This window comes from Barbatula barbatula, assembly GCF_947034865.1.
Source record: "Barbatula barbatula genome assembly, chromosome: 13".
Taxonomy (NCBI): Eukaryota; Metazoa; Chordata; class Actinopteri; order Cypriniformes; family Nemacheilidae; genus Barbatula; species Barbatula barbatula.
In genome coordinates, this window is record NC_136776.1 from 20,427,314 (window position 1) to 20,450,450 (window position 23,137).

General features: G+C 38.7%; 1 protein-coding gene across 3 annotated transcripts; it reads right to left on the reverse strand.

Annotated features, from left to right (window-relative positions):
• On the reverse strand, positions 1 to 15,669 carry aox6 (aldehyde oxidase 6). Of its 3 annotated transcripts, none has more exons than XR_013787419.1 (35): positions 15,516 to 15,669; positions 15,284 to 15,341; positions 14,934 to 15,030; positions 14,749 to 14,857; positions 14,550 to 14,676; positions 14,416 to 14,477; positions 14,098 to 14,175; positions 13,506 to 13,586; positions 13,189 to 13,333; positions 13,007 to 13,099; positions 12,719 to 12,870; positions 11,271 to 11,364; positions 10,894 to 11,003; positions 10,631 to 10,815; positions 10,193 to 10,355; positions 10,038 to 10,127; positions 9,768 to 9,937; positions 9,561 to 9,687; positions 9,359 to 9,481; positions 9,183 to 9,279; positions 8,961 to 9,085; positions 8,594 to 8,727; positions 8,381 to 8,468; positions 8,024 to 8,110; positions 7,742 to 7,933; positions 7,335 to 7,562; positions 7,164 to 7,259; positions 6,956 to 7,084; positions 6,751 to 6,825; positions 6,551 to 6,603; positions 2,657 to 2,771; positions 2,495 to 2,560; positions 2,221 to 2,405; positions 1,974 to 2,141; positions 1 to 1,889 (listed from the first exon to the last, which is right to left on the reverse strand). XR_013787419.1 is itself a non-coding variant. In XM_079470656.1 (35 exons), exons 1-35 carry the CDS (start codon positions 15,567 to 15,569, stop codon positions 1,827 to 1,829), a joined length of 4,023 nt encoding a protein of 1,340 aa, XP_079326782.1. In that variant the 5' UTR covers positions 15,570 to 15,669; the 3' UTR covers positions 2 to 1,826. The 3 variants fall into 3 exon arrangements, 2 of the variants coding, with proteins under 2 accessions (XP_079326782.1, XP_079326783.1); XM_079470656.1 differs by having other exon boundaries at positions 2 to 1,889; positions 2,221 to 2,409; XM_079470657.1 differs by lacking the exon at positions 1 to 1,889 and having other exon boundaries at positions 2,004 to 2,405.
• Between the last annotated feature and the right edge of the window lie 7,468 nt (positions 15,670 to 23,137).

A 23,137-nucleotide genomic window follows, 5' to 3' on the forward strand; every position in this document is an offset into this window, starting at 1 on the left:
TTGGTGCTTTAGCAAGGTCAAACTTGTGAACTAGAAAGTACACATGAAATACATTAGTAGATTAAAGCCCCAGTGAAATAAAAATTTACAATTTATTTATACAATTGTAAAAAGTTTATCAATGTGGCACATTCTCTTTTTAGAATTCATGTGCCCTTATAATCTTCAGTTAAAATCTAAAAATGCATTTAGGTCAGGTAGTGACTATCCATCTTAAATGACATATTAGACAGCTTGGGCGGAGCATCCATTAACTCCTCCCCTTCAACTCTCAGTCTACTACAAGTATTTCAAAATGCAATGGCTGTTTTTATACATCCAATCAAATCGCAGAGAAAGACGAAAATCACGGCCACTATCTTCCTCATTTGAAATTCCATTTCACTCGGAAATGCATCAAAATACAGAAGTATAAACGATGGCAACTTTCGGTTCACAGGGACTTTAAAGCAGAATTTCTTGATAAAAGTCAAGTGCTTAGTTGTCATTTACATTTAGCAGACGCTTTTATCCAAAGCGACTAACAAAGAGTTCAGGGAGCAATAAGTGTGTCATAAAAGAGCAATAGTACAATAGGTGCTAATACAAAGTTATTTGTTGTAATGTAAATTTAATGAATGTGTTTGTGTGTGTACAGGTGGAAGGTGGTTTTGTTCAGGGTATTGGGCTTTACACTATAGAGGAACTGCATTTTTCTCCTGAGGGCGTGTTGTTGACCAGGGGTCCGTCTCATTATAAAATGCCAGCGCTGTGTGATGTCCCTCCTCAACTTAATGTCCACCTGCTGAGCGATGCTGAAAATCCCTATGCTATTTATTCCTCAAAGGTGAGACGCAGAACAACTGCTTACAAACTTGTAGCACATGCGTAGGGTAAACCAATGCAATATTTCACTTCCTAAAAAAGGCCCCAAAATAATGACGACTCATCTTGCACTACATAACTCATCAACCAATTAAAATGCTTAAATCTACATTGTCCCTCCCCCCGAATTACAAGCAATATTTTTGTTTTCAAGGGGATTGGAGAGCCGCCGGTGTTCTTCGGCTGCACTTTGTTCTTCGCCATTAAAGAAGCGATCGCAGCCGCACGGAGGGAGAGAGGCTTGAGCGACGATTTCTCCCTCTCCTCTCCAGCCACTGCAGAAAAGATCCGTATGGCCTGTGAGGACTGCTTCACCCGGATGGTGAGTCAGTCCGTTGGGAATATTCATACGATTTAATATAAAAATGCTAATTCTTTAGTTTATTATAGTTTAATTTACGTTACAACCCGCAGGTACCGCGGCATAAGAAATCCAAACCCTGGGCCATAAACGTGTGAAGAGCTCAAACCAAACTCTGATGCTTCTTGTTGAAGAAGTTGACCTTGTAATAATGATTAATTAATGATGAAGTATGAATAAACAAAAATGAAAAATAAGCAACATTAAAATTACAACATTTTATATACTGTATATTACTTATTTTTATGATTAATAGTTTAAACATGATAAATAAATAAGAAATATATTTCCTTAGAGTCTAACAATACTAATCAGATTATGGTAGATTTTAATTCATGAACAAGTTACAGACAATATCAAATGTTAGTGTAAATGTGATCACTAATTGTTTTTATCTGACATGAAATTGTTAATAAAAACAAATTGTGATATGTGAACATGGGTACATGTTTGTGGTTATTGTCAGTCAGTAAATAGGTTTAATTCTGTTAAGAACTGAAAATACTGTATTCAAATCTGAAATCTGTGAAATTATGAAAATCATTGATAAGTGCTTGTTGGTGTCCATCATCTAATGATAATAATGATGAAGCTTTTAAGATTATATGTCCAAAGCCCATGGTTGAGATGATCCAGAGGTTGATTCAGCTTTACTCTCCAAAACCTTTAAAAATAACAATTGAACTACATATAAACGTTTTCATTAAGATTGAATCAGAATTAAAATCGAATTGTGTTATTCTCATACCATCTTTGTGAAGCGAGTGGAACAGGCGAGACATGCCCGCTCTGGGGTGGCGGGGCTGTTAAGGGTGAACGGTTGGGTCAAACCTGCATCTCTACGGGCGGCAGCCACAGCGTCTTTGATGGCAAGGAATACAGAACTGCCCAGGAACAGACACGGTTCTCCGATCCCCTGAAACGAGAGGAAATTCCATACAGACAAAAACAGGCCATCACAATGGAAACGAAAGGAGAAGTCAAAAATCTGTCACCTTTGAGGAGTAGATGGCGTGAGGGTTGGAGGAGTTGGCTAACAGGTAGACGTTAAACTTCAGAGGAACATCGCAGAAAGCCGGTATCTTGTATTGGCTCGGTCCTCGTGTGTACAGGACGCCAGACGGAGAGAACTTGAGCTCTTCCATGGTGAAGAGCCCCAGACCTTGCATGAACGCTCCCTCTATCTGATACAAACAGATGTATTTACTGGATCTCATAATATAATATCAGACCCATATGATGTAGATGTCTCCAATGTATCTATATTACCTGACCGATGTCGATCGATGGATTTATGCTTCTGCCGATATCGACAACCATATCTGTCCTCAAAGTCTACAATGAAAAAGGCGTTCGATTCTTTTGCCAATATAACATGTAATCAAACACATACAGTATAGTAAAGACGTTTAGTATGATGAATGTATTTACTCTATACTCTCCAGTCAAACAGTCCAGCTCCACCTCACTGCAGCACACGGCGTATGTGAAATAAGCATACGGCTTTCCTTTCTGCTTCTTCCAGTCCATATACAGGTCACAACCTCTGACAAAACATGAACAAACATCACACAAAACCTCAATGACATCTGAAACTCTGAAGTCTGTAATCTTAGCTTTTTTCATGATGCACCCAGGAGTTATTACAATTCATTTTAGGTTTCACTCATTCATTTGCAAATATTTTAAATAAGCTTGTATTTTCATAGTTTTATGCTAATTCTACTGAAATGTTTAGCTTTTTTATTATGTGCCTTTGTCCTTGTACCATTTACGTATTTATTGTAAATGTTCCTATACAAAATAATTAGATTTTTGTTTTAGTTTATTATATATATATATATATATATTAACATTTCTAACCTCATTCAGTTTACTTTTTTCAAACAGTACGTGACCCTCGACGACAAAACCTTATAGGTCCATTTTCTAAATTGAGATTTGTACATCATCTGAATGTATGGCTCGCTAGGATCGGACAATATTTGGCAACTATTTGAAAATCAGGAATCTGGAGGTACAAAAAAACAAAATACTGGGAAAATCACCTTTCAAGTTGTACAAATTAAGTCCTTAGCATAGAATATAACACACGAAAATACATTTTTGATATATTTACACTAGGAAATGTATAAGATAACTTCACGGAACAAGTTAATATTCTAAAGATTTTTTGGAATAAAGGAAAAAAATCTATAATTTTTTTTGGCTACTGGCACAAATATTCCTGTGCTACTTAAAACTGGTTTTGTGGTCCAGGGTCACATATTTAGGCATACATCTTTTATTTGAATTAACAGAAATGTTAAAATAGTTTTAATAAACCATATAACACAAATGCATATGCATAGTAGAGCTGTAATCGGGCCTTAAAAGTTAGGCCCGACAAGGCCCGAGCCCGTCAGAATTCGGCCCGAGCCCGACAAGTACAATTTGATTGACAGGTTTTTACAAGCCCGAACCCGTTTATAGCCCGACATTATTAAAATGTGCGCACACACGTCGCACCGACACAGCTCTTTTGTCTAATTTGTCAAGTCAAGAATGAGTCATTTAATTTAGGCTATATCTTTTTTTTATAATTTATTGGAAGTTGGAAAGAACAAAGAAATACAATAAGTCTTCTGTAACAACATTTCAGCATATGTCTCCATAATCACCAATACAAATGTATTTGTAACGAATTAAATCAAGATACATTCTAAACTTAAATAGGTATTTGGCAATAACGAAATTTGTTTATTTTAATTTGTTATTATTGCAGAACAACATACACAGGGGAACACAGTGTATTATTATACAGTAGGCCTACATTTATAATAGCATAAAATAAAAAAATGCAATAATAAAAAATATATATTTTAGGGCCTTAATAATATAAGGAAATTAAGATAAAGAAGCAGGATTTGCTTCGCCACTTCCTTCCACAATCTGGGCTGGCCTCGACGCGACAGTGACCAGCAGCTGAAATGTAATAAAAGAAGAATAATGTAGCCTATAGCCTATACTCTGCTGTTTAAATTATGCATTTTAGACTCAATTCATATTTAGATATAATTTGAGAAACATTTACTCACCAAGATTAGGCTACATGTTTTTGTGGAGGAAAATTATCGAATCCACTGTGGATGGCTTAAGCGCGGTCCTGCGCTCGCTGATGGTGCGTCCGGCAGCACTGAACACCCTTTCACTGCTGCTGCTACTGGCCGGGATGCATAGCACCGATCTTGCTAATTTCGCAAGTTTTGGGTAGGATGTTTTGTTTCTCTTCCACCAGCCAAGAACATCCATCTCATTGTCCATATCAGCAGTCGTTTCGATGTAGCGAGTTACCTCGTCATTTTCCCAGTCAGCTTCCCTCACATTTTCCCACTCCGCAAAATTTGCCCTTTTTGCCGGAGGACTGTCAGTGGCTTCGACTCCGGAGAGCTCTGTGACTGGGTCTCGAATCTCCACATCTGGTGCACCTGCAACCATGGCTTGCAGAAGAGTGCGGACTTGATCATGTATGGCATTCCTGTCTGAGTGTGACAACATTCTCAGCTGATTAAATTTTGGCCAGAGGAATGTTGCGATCTTATGGAGGTCCTGTATGATCACTTTACGCGCGAGCCAGTCTTCGTGCCGTTTACGCACGACAGCTTGCTGAGGGGAGTCCATGGCATTGGGCTGACAGTGGCGTTTCAGTTTCTCACTCCAGAGACACACACTATTAAGTGTTGGATACGTGTCTCCCTCGAGTTCCCTCTGTGCTTCATAGAACGGCTTCAGAAAGTTTAACAAAAAGTCCAGTGTGTCTGGGGCTATTTTCTCAATGCGCGCGCTCTCCCCTCGTGCATCCAGCTTTTCATGGAGCTCATGATAAATGGCCTGTATAGAAGTCAGTGTGAGGTACACCGTACTGAACCGAGTGTCTCCCATTTGCAGCAATGTTGTTGACAGTTGCGCAGCCAACCCTGACTGTTTAACGTACCTCACTAATGATTTAGCAGCAGAAATGGTATCTCCTATGTCCGGAGCACCGTCGGCTTTCGATAACGCGGCAATGTCGAGTCCATGGCGCAGTACCGTATTAATGAGATGGTCTATGCAGTCCAATCTTTGGTATGGCCGCAGAGCGAATTTAATGTTTGCCCCCTCGTCGGTCACCCATACAATTTTGCTGAGAGTGGAAGCGTCAAGGCCAAACTTTGTCACCAGTAGTTTCAGTATCTCCCGTCTGATATTTTCTCCCGTCTTTGCCTCTTCCAAAGGGAACATTGTAGTTGTCAGGGTTTTATTTACCAGTTCCATCTCCTCACTTATGAAATGGCATGTGATTGTCAAATAACTAATCTTCCGATAATCTTCTGTCCACATGTCTGTGGTCATTGCGACTGTTCCATCCTTTAACACAGTCTTAAGTTTCTGTACTAAAGCTTCCCTCTTTTCTTCTGCCATGTCAGTGCATTTCTTCGCAATTGTCACATGGCGGGGAATAACAGAATTTGCGGGAACCCTGCCATACGCTGCCCCGACATTAATTAGTTCTTGCGCCAGCTCTTCAAAACCCTTGCCATTTACGATATTAAAAGGCCTAATATCTTTACAGCAAAAGCTGACACACTTCTCCGTCACTGTTTGTTTCACCTTTGCAGGGATGGATTTTGATGCTGTAACAAACGATGTGATTGTAGGTTGTTGTTGATCCTGGGCACTGCCGGGTGTTGAACAGCTTCGATCAAAATGCCTTCTCAGCGACGAATTCCCTGTCGTTTTGCTGTCGTACTTTAACAGAATGTCGCATCTTTTGCATTTCACATATCCCACTGTCTCATTGTTCTCATTATGCACAATGTCAAAAAATTTCCACACCTCAGACTTTGCTTTTTTACTCTGTGCAACTAAAACATAATCACCAGAGGCCACCCTCCGTTTCACCTCCTCAGCATCCATTTTCGCGCTAATCGAAACGCATCACCTGACCTCTCATTTACCGCGCAACCCAGAGCGCAAGCATAAGCCCGAGCCCAGCCCGAGCCCGTGTAAAATAATCAAAATTAAGACCGAACCCGCCCGAACCCGCCCGAACCCGTCGGGTCCCGTCGGGTTCGGGCAAAGATCTTCAGCTCTAATGCATAGTCTTAATTTGTCAGCTGTATTAACTTTATATTTACATTTATATATACAATTGAGGCAATTTTCCATGTAGTAATTGTATGGAGGTGTATAAAAACGAAAATAACTAAAATGATTTGGTCTTAAAATAATTTCATGAGAGATGTCCATTGAGGTCTCTGACTTTAGTTCCAGAAATCTCAATTTTCTAATGTAGAAAGAAATTACCTGTAGTATCCTGTGGCTGACAGACTGATCCTTTCCAAAAATGCCGTCATTACCTTTTGTGAAAAGATTTAGTAAGTTTATTGCAAACATGCAATAAAACAAAAAACATTTATTTGATTAGATTTTAGAATATTAAAAGATGATGCATGTACACAATTAAACCAAGTTTAGGAAACAACAATAAAAAAAAGTTACATTACCCAGTTCTGCCATGTTCCCTCGGGATTCTTTTTTCTGATTGGCTCCAGTCTTTCATACAGAATTTGACAGGCATCCTATAAAATAAAAAACAAGACAAGACATTGATCGTTGATAACTTAAAGGTAATCTATGTTTTCAGCAGATATAAAGTTCACGTTTCAGTAACATATATATTATTCAATATTTTAAGGCATGATACAATACCTTTACAGCCATCCCGTTGGCATCGGTACCGAAGGACGCGGCAGATGGACAGGTGTTTGGAACGCTCTCAGTGCTGGTCTCACAGATGTGAATGAGAGAAGCTGGAATATTCAGCTCACGACTGGCCACCTGTACAAAAAGTCCCTATCAATATAGATGCGCGACCTCAAATGATGGCAGACAAGCGTAGAAAGCGATAAATGATAACCTGTTGGACTTTGGTGTGTATTCCCTGACCCAGTTCTATTCCGCCATGGCTAACCAGTACAGAACCATCTTTATATATATGCACGAGAGCAGCCGCCTTTGATTTAAATCACAACAACAATGGATCAATGAGAGAAAGTGCATTAAAAATACAAGAGATTTCGACGTCAACCTGGTTGAGGAAGCCCTCGGAAAATCCAATGCCGTATTTAATGGGCACAATGGCGATTCCCCTTTTTTTGTACTGGTTCTGCTGGTTAAAAATGTCGATGGCCTGACGTCGCCGCTGGATGTTGGCTTTCTCTTTACATTCGTTCCAACAGCGGACGAGATTCTCGGGGTCAAACTCCATCTTGTAGTGAGTGAGCGAGACTTCTTTGTACATGTTAATCTCTCTGATCTGAAAAGCAAAACAAAATGTACACAAAATTAAAATCCAAGTTGTTCAGGATAATTGCAATTTTAAGAAACTGTGTTTAAAAATGTTTATTAGATAAATAGAGTTTTGAAAAACAAATGGTATCAGACCACAGCAATAAAACTGTAAACATGTTAACAGTAATGAGATCGGCCTCTGACCTCTTCAGGTGGACATCCGAGTTTGAGAGCGACATCGCTGATCATATTCTCTATGACCAGCATGCACTGGGGCACTCCGAATCCCCTGAACGCCGTATTGGACGGCAGGTTGGTCCTGCAAGCTACCGATCGGCCACGCAGGTTTGGAATGTTATAAGCGTTGTCGAGATGTAAAAGGATCTTCTCGACTACCTAGATGATAAAAAAATTACATTAAACCAATAAAATTACATGTTGTAATATACCAATTTTACACATATCACAAAGGTCAAGAAGACTTACCACTACAGACTCATCCCCTGTGTTTCCGCCATTGGCGTAATATTGAAAATCAGCTGCTGTAATTCTTCCGTTTTTCATAAATCCCACCTTTTAAACAGAACGCACCAACAAACACAAATAATGTAAGAATATGAAGTGTCATAAGTCGTAAAAGTAACTATTTCCTAATAGTTAGTAAGTAACTATTTCTCAATAATAATTATTATATCCATAATTTTTTTTAATGATTTGTTTATTGTTTTCATTTATTATTATTATTATTATATAATTACTTATGTAGTCATTAAATTATCTTTTAATTATTTTTATATAAATTATTGATTATTATTTTGAAAATAATATTTTTATAGTGTTTGCCTTATATTTTCCCCACACTGGATTGCGTCCACCAGTTATCAGCATGTCTTCGCCTCTTTCTAAAACACATCTCACTGCCCGTCCTGTCCTGGACAGGAAGTGTTATTTACCAAAACACACAAATATTCAAACAATTTATAATGCAAATAAAGTTATTTTTGTCATTTACATGTGCACCACAACATTCAATTATTGAGTCCAGTTTTGACTCACTTCCAAGCGGCGACGGCAGTAATGGAGGCCAAGACGGATGTTTTGGTGACCTTGCCACCGAAGGCTCCGCCCACTCGTTTAACGTGACAAGACACTCGATTGGACGGGATTCCCAATGTTTCGGCTACTGCCTCCTGCGACAAAAAGGTGAACATACCTGATGTTTGGAAAACATTAAAGATGTGATGCGTGAAGCTTTTTAGTTAGATAATTAAATCCTATTCATTTAACAGTTTTAATCGGTTATAAACATGGTATACGCCATTTTGCTCAAACATTTGTGTAGTGTTAAAAACAGAAACATGAAGTTCTTCTGGACCAGCGATGAGCCAGTGTACATCATCTGAAGAGGTCTATCATTTCATACCTGTGTCATTGTAGGATGTTGAGTGGACAAATACACTTTCATCTCCTTCTCCTCCCCGACCGGAACGACCAGAAAACTCTGCGTTTCCATGTAGAAATGCTCCTGACCTCCGATACGAATCTCTCCTATAAAAAAAATCACAACATGACATGGGCCATAGATGTATCCTTGATATCATCAAAAAGTCTTCAATGTGTTGGAAATATATAAATCACATTTTACCTTCGTGGACCTGTTCCGCCTCATTCAAACCTTTTCCAACATCTCCTCTCTCTATGTTCCACTCAGGCAAATAGAACGACTGTTTCTCTATGGCCTCCTGCCCACAAGATCCCAAGAAGTTTCATAAAAACAGGTACTAAAAAAAGAAAAACGTTGAACAAAAGGACAAGTCTCACCTCTAAAGTGAAGATGCGATCCTGCAGATCTTGATAGGTGATCTTCACAGACGCCGCTCCGCGTTTGGCGTGAGCTTTGGAATCGGCAACCACGGCGCAAATCATCTGACCCACGCAGGTCACCTGACCACACAATAGACACCTTTTAACACCTTTAAATTTGATGGTAAAACTACAAAGTGAGTAGTAGAACGATTCGAACCTCGCTCTCAGTCAGCAGATCTTCGTCGAAGCCGATAAATGTTCGGAATTTCTTGCCGGGTATGTCGTCGGCGGTGATCACGTCCACCACACCCGGTATCTTTAATGCTTCACTGAAGTCAATATGTCTGTATCGGAAAACATTTCTGTAACCATTGTAGCTTCTGCGCACCTCAACGTTTGTTTCAGGAAAACATTTGTGTCTTACGTGATCTTGGCGTGCGCTCTGGAGCTGGTCACGATCGCCAAGAAGAGTTCGCCATCGGTGCGCGGTAGATCATCGCAGTACACGGCTTCTCCTGTGGCCTGGCTCAAAGCCGTCCGGTGAACCACCGGTCGACCCACTGGATCCTGCGCCGGCTGAGCTTCTACAACATTCTGTGAACATCAATTTAACACCATTCAACATAATCGACAGTAAATAAACGTGTGTGTATTTATATATACATAAAAACAGAATCAGGGAAGAATGTTGAACCTGAAACTCCTGGTAGCTGGGCTGAATGTGTTTAGGTAGAGGCTGGATCACGCTTTGCATCTCGTTGGGTATTTCCATTTGTGTCAAATTCTGATAAACGTCACAATGAAAAATAAATCACAAATTTGTCTTATACAAGAGGAGTTCTTGTATACCTTCTCTTGCAGATGTCGTCGGATGAGCAGGTTGAATTTAAAGAGCAAGCTGAGGGTCAGAGATCTGCGGAAGTCCACCTTCCCACCTGGAGCCGACGCCTCCAGCGTGATGTCATCAATCAGCGCCCGGTACCCATCGCTTACCGTTGCGTCCTCCCAAGGCCTTAAAAACAGAGTTTTAAATATTTACTATTTAAAAACATGTAACTTTACAATTCTCATTATTTATTCACCCTCATTTCATCCCAAACCAGTATGACTTAATATCTTCTGCAGAACACAAATGAAGATATTTGGAAGAAAGTTGGTATGTCAATGGCCCCCATTGACTTCCGTTGGGTGGACACAAAACCACAGAGACATTTCTCAAAATATTTTCTAGAATGCCATGAGTGTATAAAAGATTTTGTTTACTAAAAGCAGAAATCCGAACATTACCTTCCGATGATTTGTTGGCAGACGCCTTCAGCGCTGACAATAGTCGGCCCCACTCCTCCATAGTAAATGCTGATTTCTTTGACCACGTTCGAGTTCTCGTTAAACCAAACGCGCATCCCGGCGTTGACCGTAGCCAAGGCGTTCTCCTTGCGTGGGGCGTGTCTGAACGCATGCACAACCTCGTCCTGACGAAAAAAAGCGATGTACGACATCAAATAAACATTGAATCACTTCCACGCATCAGTTATTTTTATTATATTCACCTTCCTAGAAGCCGGAATGAAGACGGACAGGACGATCTCATCTGGCTTTAAAGCAGTCTTTGCGAAACCCAGGAAGAAGTCTTTATCGATGGCAACCCTTCGCCGTCCCTCTGTGATGACATATAGGGTTAAATGTTTAGGTTCACCAAAGAAATCTCAATTCTATCATCATTTACTGACCCTCATGTCATTAGAAACCTCTTTTTCTGAAGAACACAAAAGAAGATATTTTGAAGAATGTTGATAACCGGTACCCATTCACTGACATTGGTTTGTGTCTATACAGAAGTGAATGAGTGCAGATGCTATTCGGTCACCAACATCCTTCAAAAAAATGAAACTGATGACAGATTATTTTTGGGATCAAATGATCTCACCTTTAGAAAGAGCCACCAGCGTGCATCTCCCGGCAGCCAGGACAGGGGTCAGGTCAGAGTTTGGATACGCACTTACAATGTTGCCACCGAGTGTCTACAAAAATACACATGACAGATTTCATGTAAACACAGTTATTAGAGATGTACAATTGATCAAAATGGCCTAGAGGTTTTCAATAAGAGAAAGATTTTAAGAACTCAAAAGTTCAAATCAAACCTTTACATTTCAAACCTAAAACTATATTTGAAGAGTTCATTTGCAAAAACGGATTAAAACTGTAATTCATGTTTTTATTGTGCACTCTTGTGCAAATTCTTTTATAAGCAACGTTACATAATGTAATCTGTAATTTATTAAAGAATTAAAGACATTAAACATTTCATTTCCCCAACGATGCTCAGTAAAAAAAAAAAAAAACGTATAAACAACTAGATTTGATATTTAATATCCTGTCCGTGTGTTTCTTGTATGAATGTTGTTTTATTTACGGTTTCATTTTTCTTTTTATTGCAGTGTATGCAGGCCTGGATTCAGAATACAGGGGCCTGTATTTTATACAGGATTACATTGCCAAATTATGATCACAACCTGAAGGACAATATCAACACCTGTACACATTCTCCATCCTTTAGGATTTACTACACAACGATGCCTCATATCTACCTATTAATTCAGTTCTATCAGATTATTCGCACAGATTCTTGTAATTCACACACAAAACGCCGAATTAACAGTTCTTAAGAGAGAATATAACAAATGTATGAAGATAAATTACAGGACGCTCTTAAGAATTTTCTTAAATGCAATTCTCAAATATTTTCTATAAGAGTAATGTATTACCATTTGTATAGGCATACTTCTTTAGCCTATACGTTACGAGTCTGTGTAAGTAAACATTATGCGACGTATGGATTTTCTACGAAGGCTAAACATTTGTAAAGTTTGGCAGTTAGACCTGATCAACATTATATCAAAATTCATTATTGGCAAAGAAACACCACCAAATACATGTAAAAAAACTCTTACCTTCTGAGAAAGACAACCGTGAGGGATTATATTTACAACAATAAAGCTGTTTTCATTTACATATTTTCTGTTTCTATTGTCAGTTCTGACTTAACCCCACATCCTCTATCTTCGGCGATTTTGGCTTTCACACAGCCTCTAACTATTTGCATATTTACAGTCGCAATGTGTTCCAGTTTATACATTCAAACAGTCGATAACAGCGACGGGCTGTAGGAAAGGCAGTTTTCTTGGGCCCCATGCACGCATGAGCCCCTGGGCCGGTGTCCAAAATGCGGTTTATTGGATAAACCGGCCATGAGCGTATGTGATAATAAGGGAAGGCACCAAGTTCACTTCTCTGCAGCGAGAATAAACCTTGACCTGATCTGTAAACAGATTGTTAAAAAGACATGTGACACGAGTGATGTGAGTGACTTACAGCCACGTTACGGATCTGTTGTCCGCCCAAGAGGTTAATCTGCTGCAGAAGAGCTCCGAACGTGCGCCTGTTCTCCGGAGGAAAAGAACGAATGCTTTTCTCCAACACAGCCTTTAGAACCGACATACTACAGCCCGCGCCGACACACACCCCTACAAGCACAAACAACATCAATTTTCATGTTTCTCATTCATAGTTCAACTCGACATGATTTATTTTTCTATTACTTTGTTGCCAGTTATGAAGTTTAATGCGTTTCACATTAGTCCATGTAACAAACGCACATACCTTCTGTTTTCTCTGTAACCTTAAACAGTTCTAGCACTCGTGTTGGGGATATCAGAACAGGATGGAAGACACCCTTGAACTTCATGTCCAGACCTGCTCCAATAAAATCAAATTGAACTAGAATTAAATACTGATCTATAAATGTTATATTAACGATGTTATATTTCTTTCTCAAACGCAACCTATGTTGGTGTTTCCTATGACAATAGGGGCTTGTGGGTAATCTGTTTTCAGCTGAAGCAGCTCGTCCAGAGACCCAGGACAGAACCACGTCATTCTCTCTCCACTGAACTTCTGAGTGATTCGCTCCCGTGTCTCTGCCAATCTCTACACACGGACAAATACACAAAATGAACAGAATAACAGAAAATACCGTAAATGTGCAAAAGCCGTTGATAACATGAAGGAAGATTTATCATCCTGACTAAAGTCCAAAGTCTGTTTTTGAAAACATTCAACTCATCATTATATAACCTCTAATACACCAAAGCTAACAAACCATGAGCTCCGGAGGGAAGATGAGATCTTGTGTGGGGTCCAAAGGAAGAAGACCGTCTTTACTAAACAGTTCTGGTCCGCTCTGATAGACACACGGAAAAAATCATGATTACTTTTTAAATGGACGATGTGTTGTGATTTATTGACGTTTGCTTGATTTTAGTGACCAATATATATATGTATTTTGGGGGTAAACGTGGAAAAGTTTTTTTTATAAATTATATATTTTTCTAAATAAATGTATTATATATATTTTTTTACTTTTGTCTTTTTTAACTTTTATATACACATTAAAAGTATATATTTCAAATTAAAAAAAATGAAAGAAATAATTGATATTCTTGCTGTGTGACAACTAGCCCCGGTGTCTTTTACATATTGCCATTATATGACCCATCTACTACGCGCAAGTCGCTGAATCTGGACCACCTACTTGATTTATGCCACGTCATGTTTCTAACAGACAATTTTTGCCCCGGAACAAACATTAAAACCTCAATTCTTGGCAACATATAAATAAAGTCCATATTTTAGTCACATTTTATAAGTCAAAGCGTAAATGTTTAAGGTGACTGTAACACCGGCATACTCACATTCACTGCAGGTTCCTCTGATTCGTTTTCATTGGCCATGCAGCATGCGTTACCGTTCACCTGACAGCACTTCTTACTCTGAAAAATAAAGAGATCTTTCCCAGAATCCCTTTCACCCACACCCGCATACACCCAAAGCGTTCAAAAGAAAAACTTTGCATCACAGTATGCATTTCAAAACATATTCCTCTGGAATTAATTGAGCGCATTAGAGATGGTTACAGAAATGAATGGCCGAACAAATCGGATCAAGACAGCCTTGCCAGGCGGGTGGCACGTGGTTCAGTCACTAAAACGAATCAAACCGGCAGTGTTTACCTCACAGAACGTCCTGTAGCCATCCACGATAGGACGATACCCCGTACATCTGCATAAATTACCTGCAAAACAACATCATAATAAGCGTTCATGACTCATCCGTGTGTTTGAGACATGTTTGTGGGCGCCCATACCGGCGAGAGCCTCCGTCACGTCATCCAAACTGGGCTGTGGGTTGTTTCTCAGTAACGTGTACATGGACATCACCATTCCAGGGGTGCAGAACCCACACTGAGAGCCGTGAGCCTTTGCGATTCGCTCCTGACAAACACACGTGAGAAAATCTCATTCAGCGATTTGCATCTCACAATCTAGATGCTGCACAGTAGTTACCTGCACCGGGTGTAATTTGGTTTTGGTGCTGCCGATGCCTTCAACGGTCGTCACGGACGCGCCGTGGAGTTGGCACACCGGAAGCAAGCAGGCGTTGACAGAGAAGTGACTGAAGAGTGAAGAAAAAAGTGCGAAGTTGTTCAGATTCTACTTTTGCATGAAAAACACAGTGAAATGAAGGATACGTGATGATCTTGTTTTGAGGGTCGTATCTGGACACCATGACGGTACAGGCACCACAGCCTCCTCCGCCACAGCCGTACTTTGTGCCTGTTAACCGTACTACACACACACACACACAGTCCAGGTTATTATGCATGTCATTGATTATCAGTGGGAAAACACCATTCACTTTGATTTGAAATGGTCATAAATATAACCACATATAATTGTTCATAAACGATTGACTGTTATTTAAAGGTTGTAATTCATTTTAATATGAGTTTGAATAGTTTCCATATCTATAAACACGTATGTGACTATATTGGTTGCTCAAAACCATTATGATAAAATACAAAAACAAGCAAACAAATACGTTTCATCCTGATATAGGACAGCAACGTGGTCTCCGGATCTGGGTTCTTCTCCGTGATCTGTCAGTTTCACGACAAAAATAAACAATTAAAATCATTTGACAAACTAAACACAACCAAACAGAAGTGACAGACCATTGAAACGCAAAAAGTGTCATATAATGTATCATAGAACACAACTGCGCAACATGTTACAGTTCACGAGTTACAAAGTAGCCGCGCGTGAAAAAGCACCTTTTTCCCGTTGACATAGAAAATCAAGCCAAAGTCTCTCGCTTGTTCAGACATTTTATCAGAAGTTTATGTCCACCGCTCACAGAAAATGCAGACGATCCCCGTTGAGATTCTTGTGAGACTGTTGCGAGTCTTCCGCAAAGTGCGCAAGATCAAAATACAGGAGCTGGGCGGCAATATAAGGGGGATTAAAATGGGCGGGGCTTTGGTTGTCAACGAATAGCGTTTTTGGCTTAAATATTTTTTTTATCAAATAAAAACGATTTAGTTTCACCCTGTTGTTAATTAAATAATTAATACGATTTATTGGAAGCATTAATTACATCGCAAACACGTGGTTTTATCACACGGCGCGTGCTACTTTTCGCAACGCTGACCGGGATGAACCAATCACGTGTTACTGCGTATCATGGCGATTCCGTATGCGGATGTCGGTGTATAAACACCTGTTAATAAGATTAAATGTATGTTTATATAGTAGACAAACAAGTGCACTAAAAGTAAAAATGCACAGAGATTTATATTCATGTATATATATATTTATGTTCGCCGAGCGCCCCCTGGTGTACATTTATTCATTTAGCAGACGCTTTTATCAAAATAGTTCAGGGGGCATTAAGCGATATGTCATAGTACGATAGGTGCTAATACAAAGATACTAGTTTTATAGGTGTAAATAAACTATAAATGCAGCGACGTGAACAACCTTCATCCTTGAGACAGAAAGCAAAGAAACTGACACACCAAATCACACGAGTATTGGGCATTTTAATACAGTTTTTATTCAATCGCTTACACACTTAAATTAAAACTTTCCCACAATTACAGTTATTAAACACAATTTGTAAAATCAGTGATACACTTTTGAGACGCACATGTATTAACAAATGACAATCAGAATGCGATATTAAAAACGTTTTTGTCATAATGTCTATTTTATGTTGTGTATAAAATATACCCAATTACACTTAAATGTGTCATTTGAATACAAAATTAAGGGATGCATTTAACAAAATACAAATCTAATGTAGATCTGAAGTTACCGTGAAGCAGTTGACCGCAAGACGGCGCCCAAAGACAAGAATGTAATTGATAACACAAACCACGAGATGGTGCCATAAACACGATGATTTAACAAACGTGACCCATCTAATGGTCTTGCTATTTTTTTCTTTGAGTATTTGACATCTGTTAAAAATATAATACTACATATTCAGAAAACAATTACTATTGATAATACAAAATAATGCTTTTTTTGAAACAAGATTTCATAAAAGACGATGAATACTCAACTAAAATCAAAATACTTAAGTAAATCATAATCCGTGTTTCACTAATCTTCAAAATGGAGGTAAACAACTTTTCCCTGCCATGTTTTTATTGGGCCACCCTGCCTGGCAGCTTTTGCCAGGATGTAATTACTCCTGCAGACGAAGAGGCAAAATTGCTGAGGTGAGGAGAGAGACAGACGGGAAGAGAGACAGACGGCAACTTTTTAGTTCAGTTCACAGAGAACACTTCACATTTACGACCTTTGACCTTAACGCAAGGCTCAAGCATCCAACCTACAGACACAGAAACGCGTTTAGCAACATCAGCATCGAGTGATCCGTTTTCTTCTGTAGGTATTTGACTTTATAGACAGCGTAAGTGTAATGCAGATCAAAATCTTGTGCCTCGGCCAGAACTGAATATGCAAATGTGTGTAATGGTGTATGTGTGACCGGGTTAAGGATTGACTGATCTGTTTGTGTGGTATGGGTCTAAAACGGTTAAGGCGCTGATCTATTGCTGGGGCATTGAACGGTCGAATTTTGATAGACAGAGATTAAGTTCGACTCAAGGTTACAGAATGTAAATCATGGGATTGGAATGTTTGATTTACTTAACATGAGTAATGACTTTGATATTGGGACGGTTTCACATTTAGTTGAGATTTCTTAGGCACGATAACAAATTGATGATTACGTGATTTTAAAGCTGCTGTGTGTCATTTATTTTTGGCGAATCTATTGACAGAAAAGCAATATAAGATACATAACTATGTCTATAAAGACCTTACATAATAAATTTTTGAATGATCTTAAAATGAATTTCTATCTACATACACTTACATGGAATTTGCCATGTTGTTTCTACAGTAGACCTAAACAAACAGAGCGCATTAGGCAAATACGTTATCTCTTTCGGCGAAGAAGCGAAAACTTGTCGACATCTTAGTTCTGTGTCAGCCACCGTAGCGCTGCGAAAGGGAACGGTGGATGCAATTCACAACCTCACCGCTAGATGCCGCAAAAATCAACTCCTCTTAAAGAAGATCTTAAAGAATCTGGACCTATAAATATGCAAGAATATGGTTGTTCTGATTATTTTCAGGAGGTTAGATGTTTACAAAACAGTGTGTTGTTTTCAGCATCAATCTTATAAGTATCACTGTAGCACGTGTTATGAGAAATTACAGACAGGTTTTCTGTGAAATTGTGACACTGGAAAATTGACTTATTTTATGAGGAGGCGATTCCATGTGCTATATGGCAATCATGTAAAAACGACCATTGGGAAAAAACTATATCAAAGATCTCTGCCTAACTAACACGTTTTTATTTATTTGCAGAAAATGAACATCAACAATCTTCCACTCAGACACCGCAGAGAGGGAATACAGATGTTTACATTAGACTCGTCCCGCCCAGTTAATGCCCATATTTGGTCGACGCCCAGATGTGACTCTGGGTGTTGTCGGACGAGAGGGTGTTAAATGTGCTTATGTGCCGTTCGTCTTTTCTTTCTTTTGTTTTGTCCTCCCATCCCCCCTTTTATGAAGACGCACATCTGCTTTCAATCACACCTTTAGAGCCGTGACGGCCTCACTTTCAACCTGCTGAATCTCTTCATCTCTGTCCAGTTCTTTACTCACCACTATGATCATTTTTGGTTGATTATTATGTCGTCTATATTTAATATATATATATATATATATATATATATACATATTACTATTTAAACAGGCAAACAAATATTGTGCATAGTTTCATAACATTACAATGCTTGTCTTGACTTCGTTAGAAACTTTGAGACACATAAGGAGGACCAAACCAAACTAAACTCTTCGGCTGTCAAGGGATATAGCATCAGCCGTAGGCGTAAAAAGGTCCTGCGGAAAAACATTTCTCTTCAGTAATTGAAAGACAAGAGCACCGGAGGGACTGGTAGCTGCCATTGCGTCCCTGAGAGAGCTTAATGCACTTCAACGTTTAATAAACATCCTCAGGTGGGCTTTCTAGACATTACACATCACTCTTATCTGGAAATGGGTTGACTGGTAATCTGTGTCCTTAACGTCTAAATAAGAATTATTCATAAAACGCACAAACTTTCCATTCATTTCATGTATCCGTTCCCCCTCCCCATATGTGCACCTGCACCCACAAACACACACAGATATATTTTATTTCATGCATCTAGGTCACAAGGTAATAAAAGATATATGCCGAAACCAGCCTGTAAAAGCCTGTTTAGGTTTTGCCCGAAGACCCGTCTTTAAATAAAACCTTGTGTTCCTGTGTTGAGCTCAATGTCAAACCCTTTAAAACATATCTGCTCTGCAGGACTCAGAAATATGTCAAAGCTGAGACTGAGGTTTTTCTTTTAAGTGTGTGCATTACGTTTGTGTCAATGCTGATAACGTTTCATCTGAGTTGCGTCTATGCTGTGGTTGTCATTTTGCGATATTGATTTTTTTGTCTAAACGCCTCTATTCCTCATGTATGGAGTTGGGTGGCCACGGTAGATTAGCCTCGGTTAAAAGTTGACATGCTAAAAAGAAAGAGAGAAATGGAGAGGTCCCAGATCTTTGGAAATCGTTTTATAATTGACATGGTATGTCTGGAATATATACAGTACCGGCTGTCTGCTCCAGCATTTGTGTGTATGTGTGTGTTTGGGAGTATTCTAGGGGCCAGACTGCTGGTTACTCCACACTGTTTTAAAGATCAAAGGCTATAAGTGAACACAGAGCTCGATAGCTCGATCAAAGCACGGCGCGCTCCAGTCAACATCGTAAACACACACAGACACACACGTGCTCTTTACTGCTCCAACTACAGTGGTTGAACTGTTGAACTGATGAAACATTGGAAAACGCTTTGATGGATAATTCAACAGTTCTGACTTTGAACATTGAAAGACTTGAAACACACTATTACATCATACAGTATAAAAAGGACAATTTTAAGAATATTTGAACATGTAGAAAGCTACACGACATTCTAAAATACATCTGTAAAAACAGGACACAATATACTGTTTTCTGTATTCATTTTACAGTTGTTTGACCTGTATTTTACATTTTAGTATCAACGAAAACGTCCGTAAAATAAAGGAAAAATTACAGGTAATTTTCACTTTATCTGTTTTTTGACAGTGTGAGTGGCATCAAGTTCACCATCCACTTTCATTAACAAAATTATGGTCTGAAAACATCTTTCAAATAACAAATTCAGATAGGAATCTATAATCTGTCGCATTCCGATAAAAGGTTTAATGGACTAATGTCCAAACGAAGGTTATATTGACTATGTATAGACGTCTGATTCATTCAAATAAACGTCACTGTTGTCAACAATTCTAAACTCAAATCGACTTGGTTTTAATCTTGGGATGGGACTGTATTTAATGATCCAGAAAAGGTTGTTAATATTTGACAAATGTTAACTTCTCAGCCCACTAACCTTGGGTGTAAACCTGAGGTTAAAAAATGCCAAACCTGTCACCGAGTCAATCCAAAGAGGATAAAACACAATCACATAACAATTCGTAACTATTCTCATTATGAATTTGTACATTTTAATATTGTCTAAAACTTTCTGCTTTGGTTGTATCCTGTTAGTACATTTTCTGGTTTTGTCATGCGTGACGTTGGTCAAATGTGACCCTTTTTTGCACCCTCAGATTCCAGGTTTTAAAATAGTTGAATCTCGGCCAAATAGTGTCCTATCCTAACAAACCAGACATCCATGGAATGACATTTATTCAGCTTTCAGATGATGTATAAATCTCAGTTTCAATAAGTTGACCCTTATGAGTCACAAATATTGTATAGTCAATTCATACCAAATTGCAACCTGGTAAAGTTTTTTTTTTGTGAGATTGCACACATGGAAGGAAATGTATAGTTGCCCTTGCTGCTTCTGGTTTATACCAGAAATCTTAGTTGGTCATGTGATACACTTCCAGAATAATGAGTTCAATATGGACATTGCTCAGCAAATGTTTGAGGTTTCCCCCGACCACTGATGAAACCATTTGATTGAAGCTCCAGGTGCAAAGCAAGGCCCTGTCTGAAGAGCATTCACAACCCAGACGATCTTTGTGGAGAGGTTAGCTGGACATCATCACCCAGATATTTAAAGCAAAGCAGTCATGAGTGTTTCATGGAAAACACAGGACCGGTCCACATGGAGCTGCTTCGGATTTTAAATGCTGTCCACTCCTCTTACCCTGGCAAAAGTCAATAAGAGAATTATCATTCACTATTTTAAAAAGTTACCAAAATTGATATTGAATATTGCCGTGATATTAAAAGTGTACTGAATTTACACCGGCCATTAAACACCAATGGATTCCTATTTTAGAGGTCAGTCAAAAGTCGACAGAAGCAGAAAAACAGGCTTCATTAGCCTCGGGCCGTGACTCTTGCTGATATTCAAACATCTCTCGATTGTATCTCATGCATGTTTCATATGCATGTGGGTTTGCGGATAACAACTCGTGCCACTAAAGATGGACATGGGCCATTTCACTTATAGACTTATAGACAGGAATCTGCACACACACTTGCTCACAGATGAATTGGGATTACTTGGCAGTGGTGGTGGGCCAAACTGAGTTGCTTGACTCATTGAATGAGGGATGTGAGATTTGTGCTCTGTGTGTGTATCATCAGAGTACGAGGCTAATGCTATCTCCCAAATACGTTAAGCATTCTGCGCACTTCCACCAATCTGAACTCTTCAATTGACGACATCAATACGAATGATGTTCTCAGCAAATCTTCTCCTAATCCTTAGACCATGTCCCCTGTCAGTCTTAAAAGCTTGTTACACTTTGCCTTAGAGCTCAGAAGCGATGTTTGGCTTTAACAGAAGTGGGATGGCAGTACTATGGTAATACCGTGCATTATTTATGAAAAATTCAAATCAAACAAAATTGATGTTCATGAATTGAATTATTGAATTAAATTGATTCAAGAATTGGTATTTAATTAATTTAAATGTTTTTTTAAAGGATTAGTAATGCATTTATTTAAATGGTATTTGTATAATTTTTTTTATTGAATTAGTATTTAATTATTTGTAGTATTTGTTTACAGATCTTTTTATTGAATACATTTAAATTGTATTTTTATAGAATTCGTATTTAATTCATTTAAATGGGATTTTATTAATTCATTATTCAAATTGTATTTTTTGTAAATGTTTGGTTTATTTTATATTTGAATTATTATTTATTATTATCATTACCAAATTAAGATGTAATGGCTGTGATGTTAGCAATAGAATTTTGGCCATTTATAAACTTCAACTTCCTATTTCAACAGGAAATGCATAAGCGTTACAAGAGAACAGCTGTTCTTCTTGTCTATGTCTCAAAGTTTTTTCCCTACAAACCTGAATCCAAGTATCCACATCTCTCTCTTGGTAAAGAAGAGCCCTGTTCACTTTACACCCAGCCAAACATCAAGTCAAGTTAACGTAATTTATATAGTGCTTTTTACTATTTTCGTTGTTACAAAGCAGCTGTACAAGAAAAAATATTGACTATAGGCAGAACATATAAGGTTATGCAAGTCAAAACAAAAAAGGTGAAAACACAGAAGACAGACACACAGATTCAGACGCACCCACACAAAATTTCATAGGTTTTGGCGACATAGTACAGAGTACGAATAAATCGATAAGGGTTTTTGGTAACAGCCGTCAATAGTTAAGCAGTATTCTTGGTTCTGTTTTGTCCGAGTTCAGAAATAAACAATTGTTGCTCATCCAGTTTTTATATTGACTATGCATACCACTTTTTGACAGAATTGCTGTGTTTCATGAGGCTTCGAGGAAATATAAAGTTGCGTATCATCACCAAAACAGTGAAAGCAAATTCTGTGTCACTTTATTATATCTCCTAGATGTAGTGTAAATGCGAAGAGCATAGGCTCTAAGACTGAGCCCTGTGGTACACCGTACTGGACTTGCGATTTGTGTGACACCTCATTGTGTCCCTTAATGCGGACATTATTTTCAAATCTATGTAGGAGCGTGCTGTGGTCAATGGTGTCGAATGCAGCACTAATGTCTAGCAGCACCAATAAGGAAATACAACCTCGGTCTCCAAAGTTCTCCAGGGTTGAGGGTTTTTTTTTGACAAGGGGCCTTGAAACAACCGGCTTATATGCTTTAGGCACATGTCCTAGTGTCAGAGATGAGTTAATAATGCTAAGAAGAGGATCTATAATTTCTAAACTATAACATCACCTTCCCCCCTTCGGAGAGCTAAAGATCCTAGTCTCGGCTTCACCCTGTTGTAGTTCCATGGTGGGGAACTCTTATGACTCCGTCTCGCAGGCAACC

What these genes read in the sequence shown, in the direction of transcription:
- aox6 (XM_079470656.1), bottom strand. Translation starts at nt 15,569, where the DNA reads ATGTCTGAACAAGCGAGAGACTTTGGCTTGATTTTCTATGTCAACGGG. An exon ending in GTCCTATATCAGGATGAAAC is followed by an intron (nt 15,031 to 15,283) that starts GTATTTGTTTGC and finishes GTGTGTGTGTAG; the next exon opens with TACGGTTAACAGGCACAAAG. An exon ending in AGGGAACATGGCAGAACTGG is followed by an intron (nt 6,604 to 6,750) that starts GTAATGTAACTT and finishes TTTTCACAAAAG; the next exon opens with GTAATGACGGCATTTTTGGA.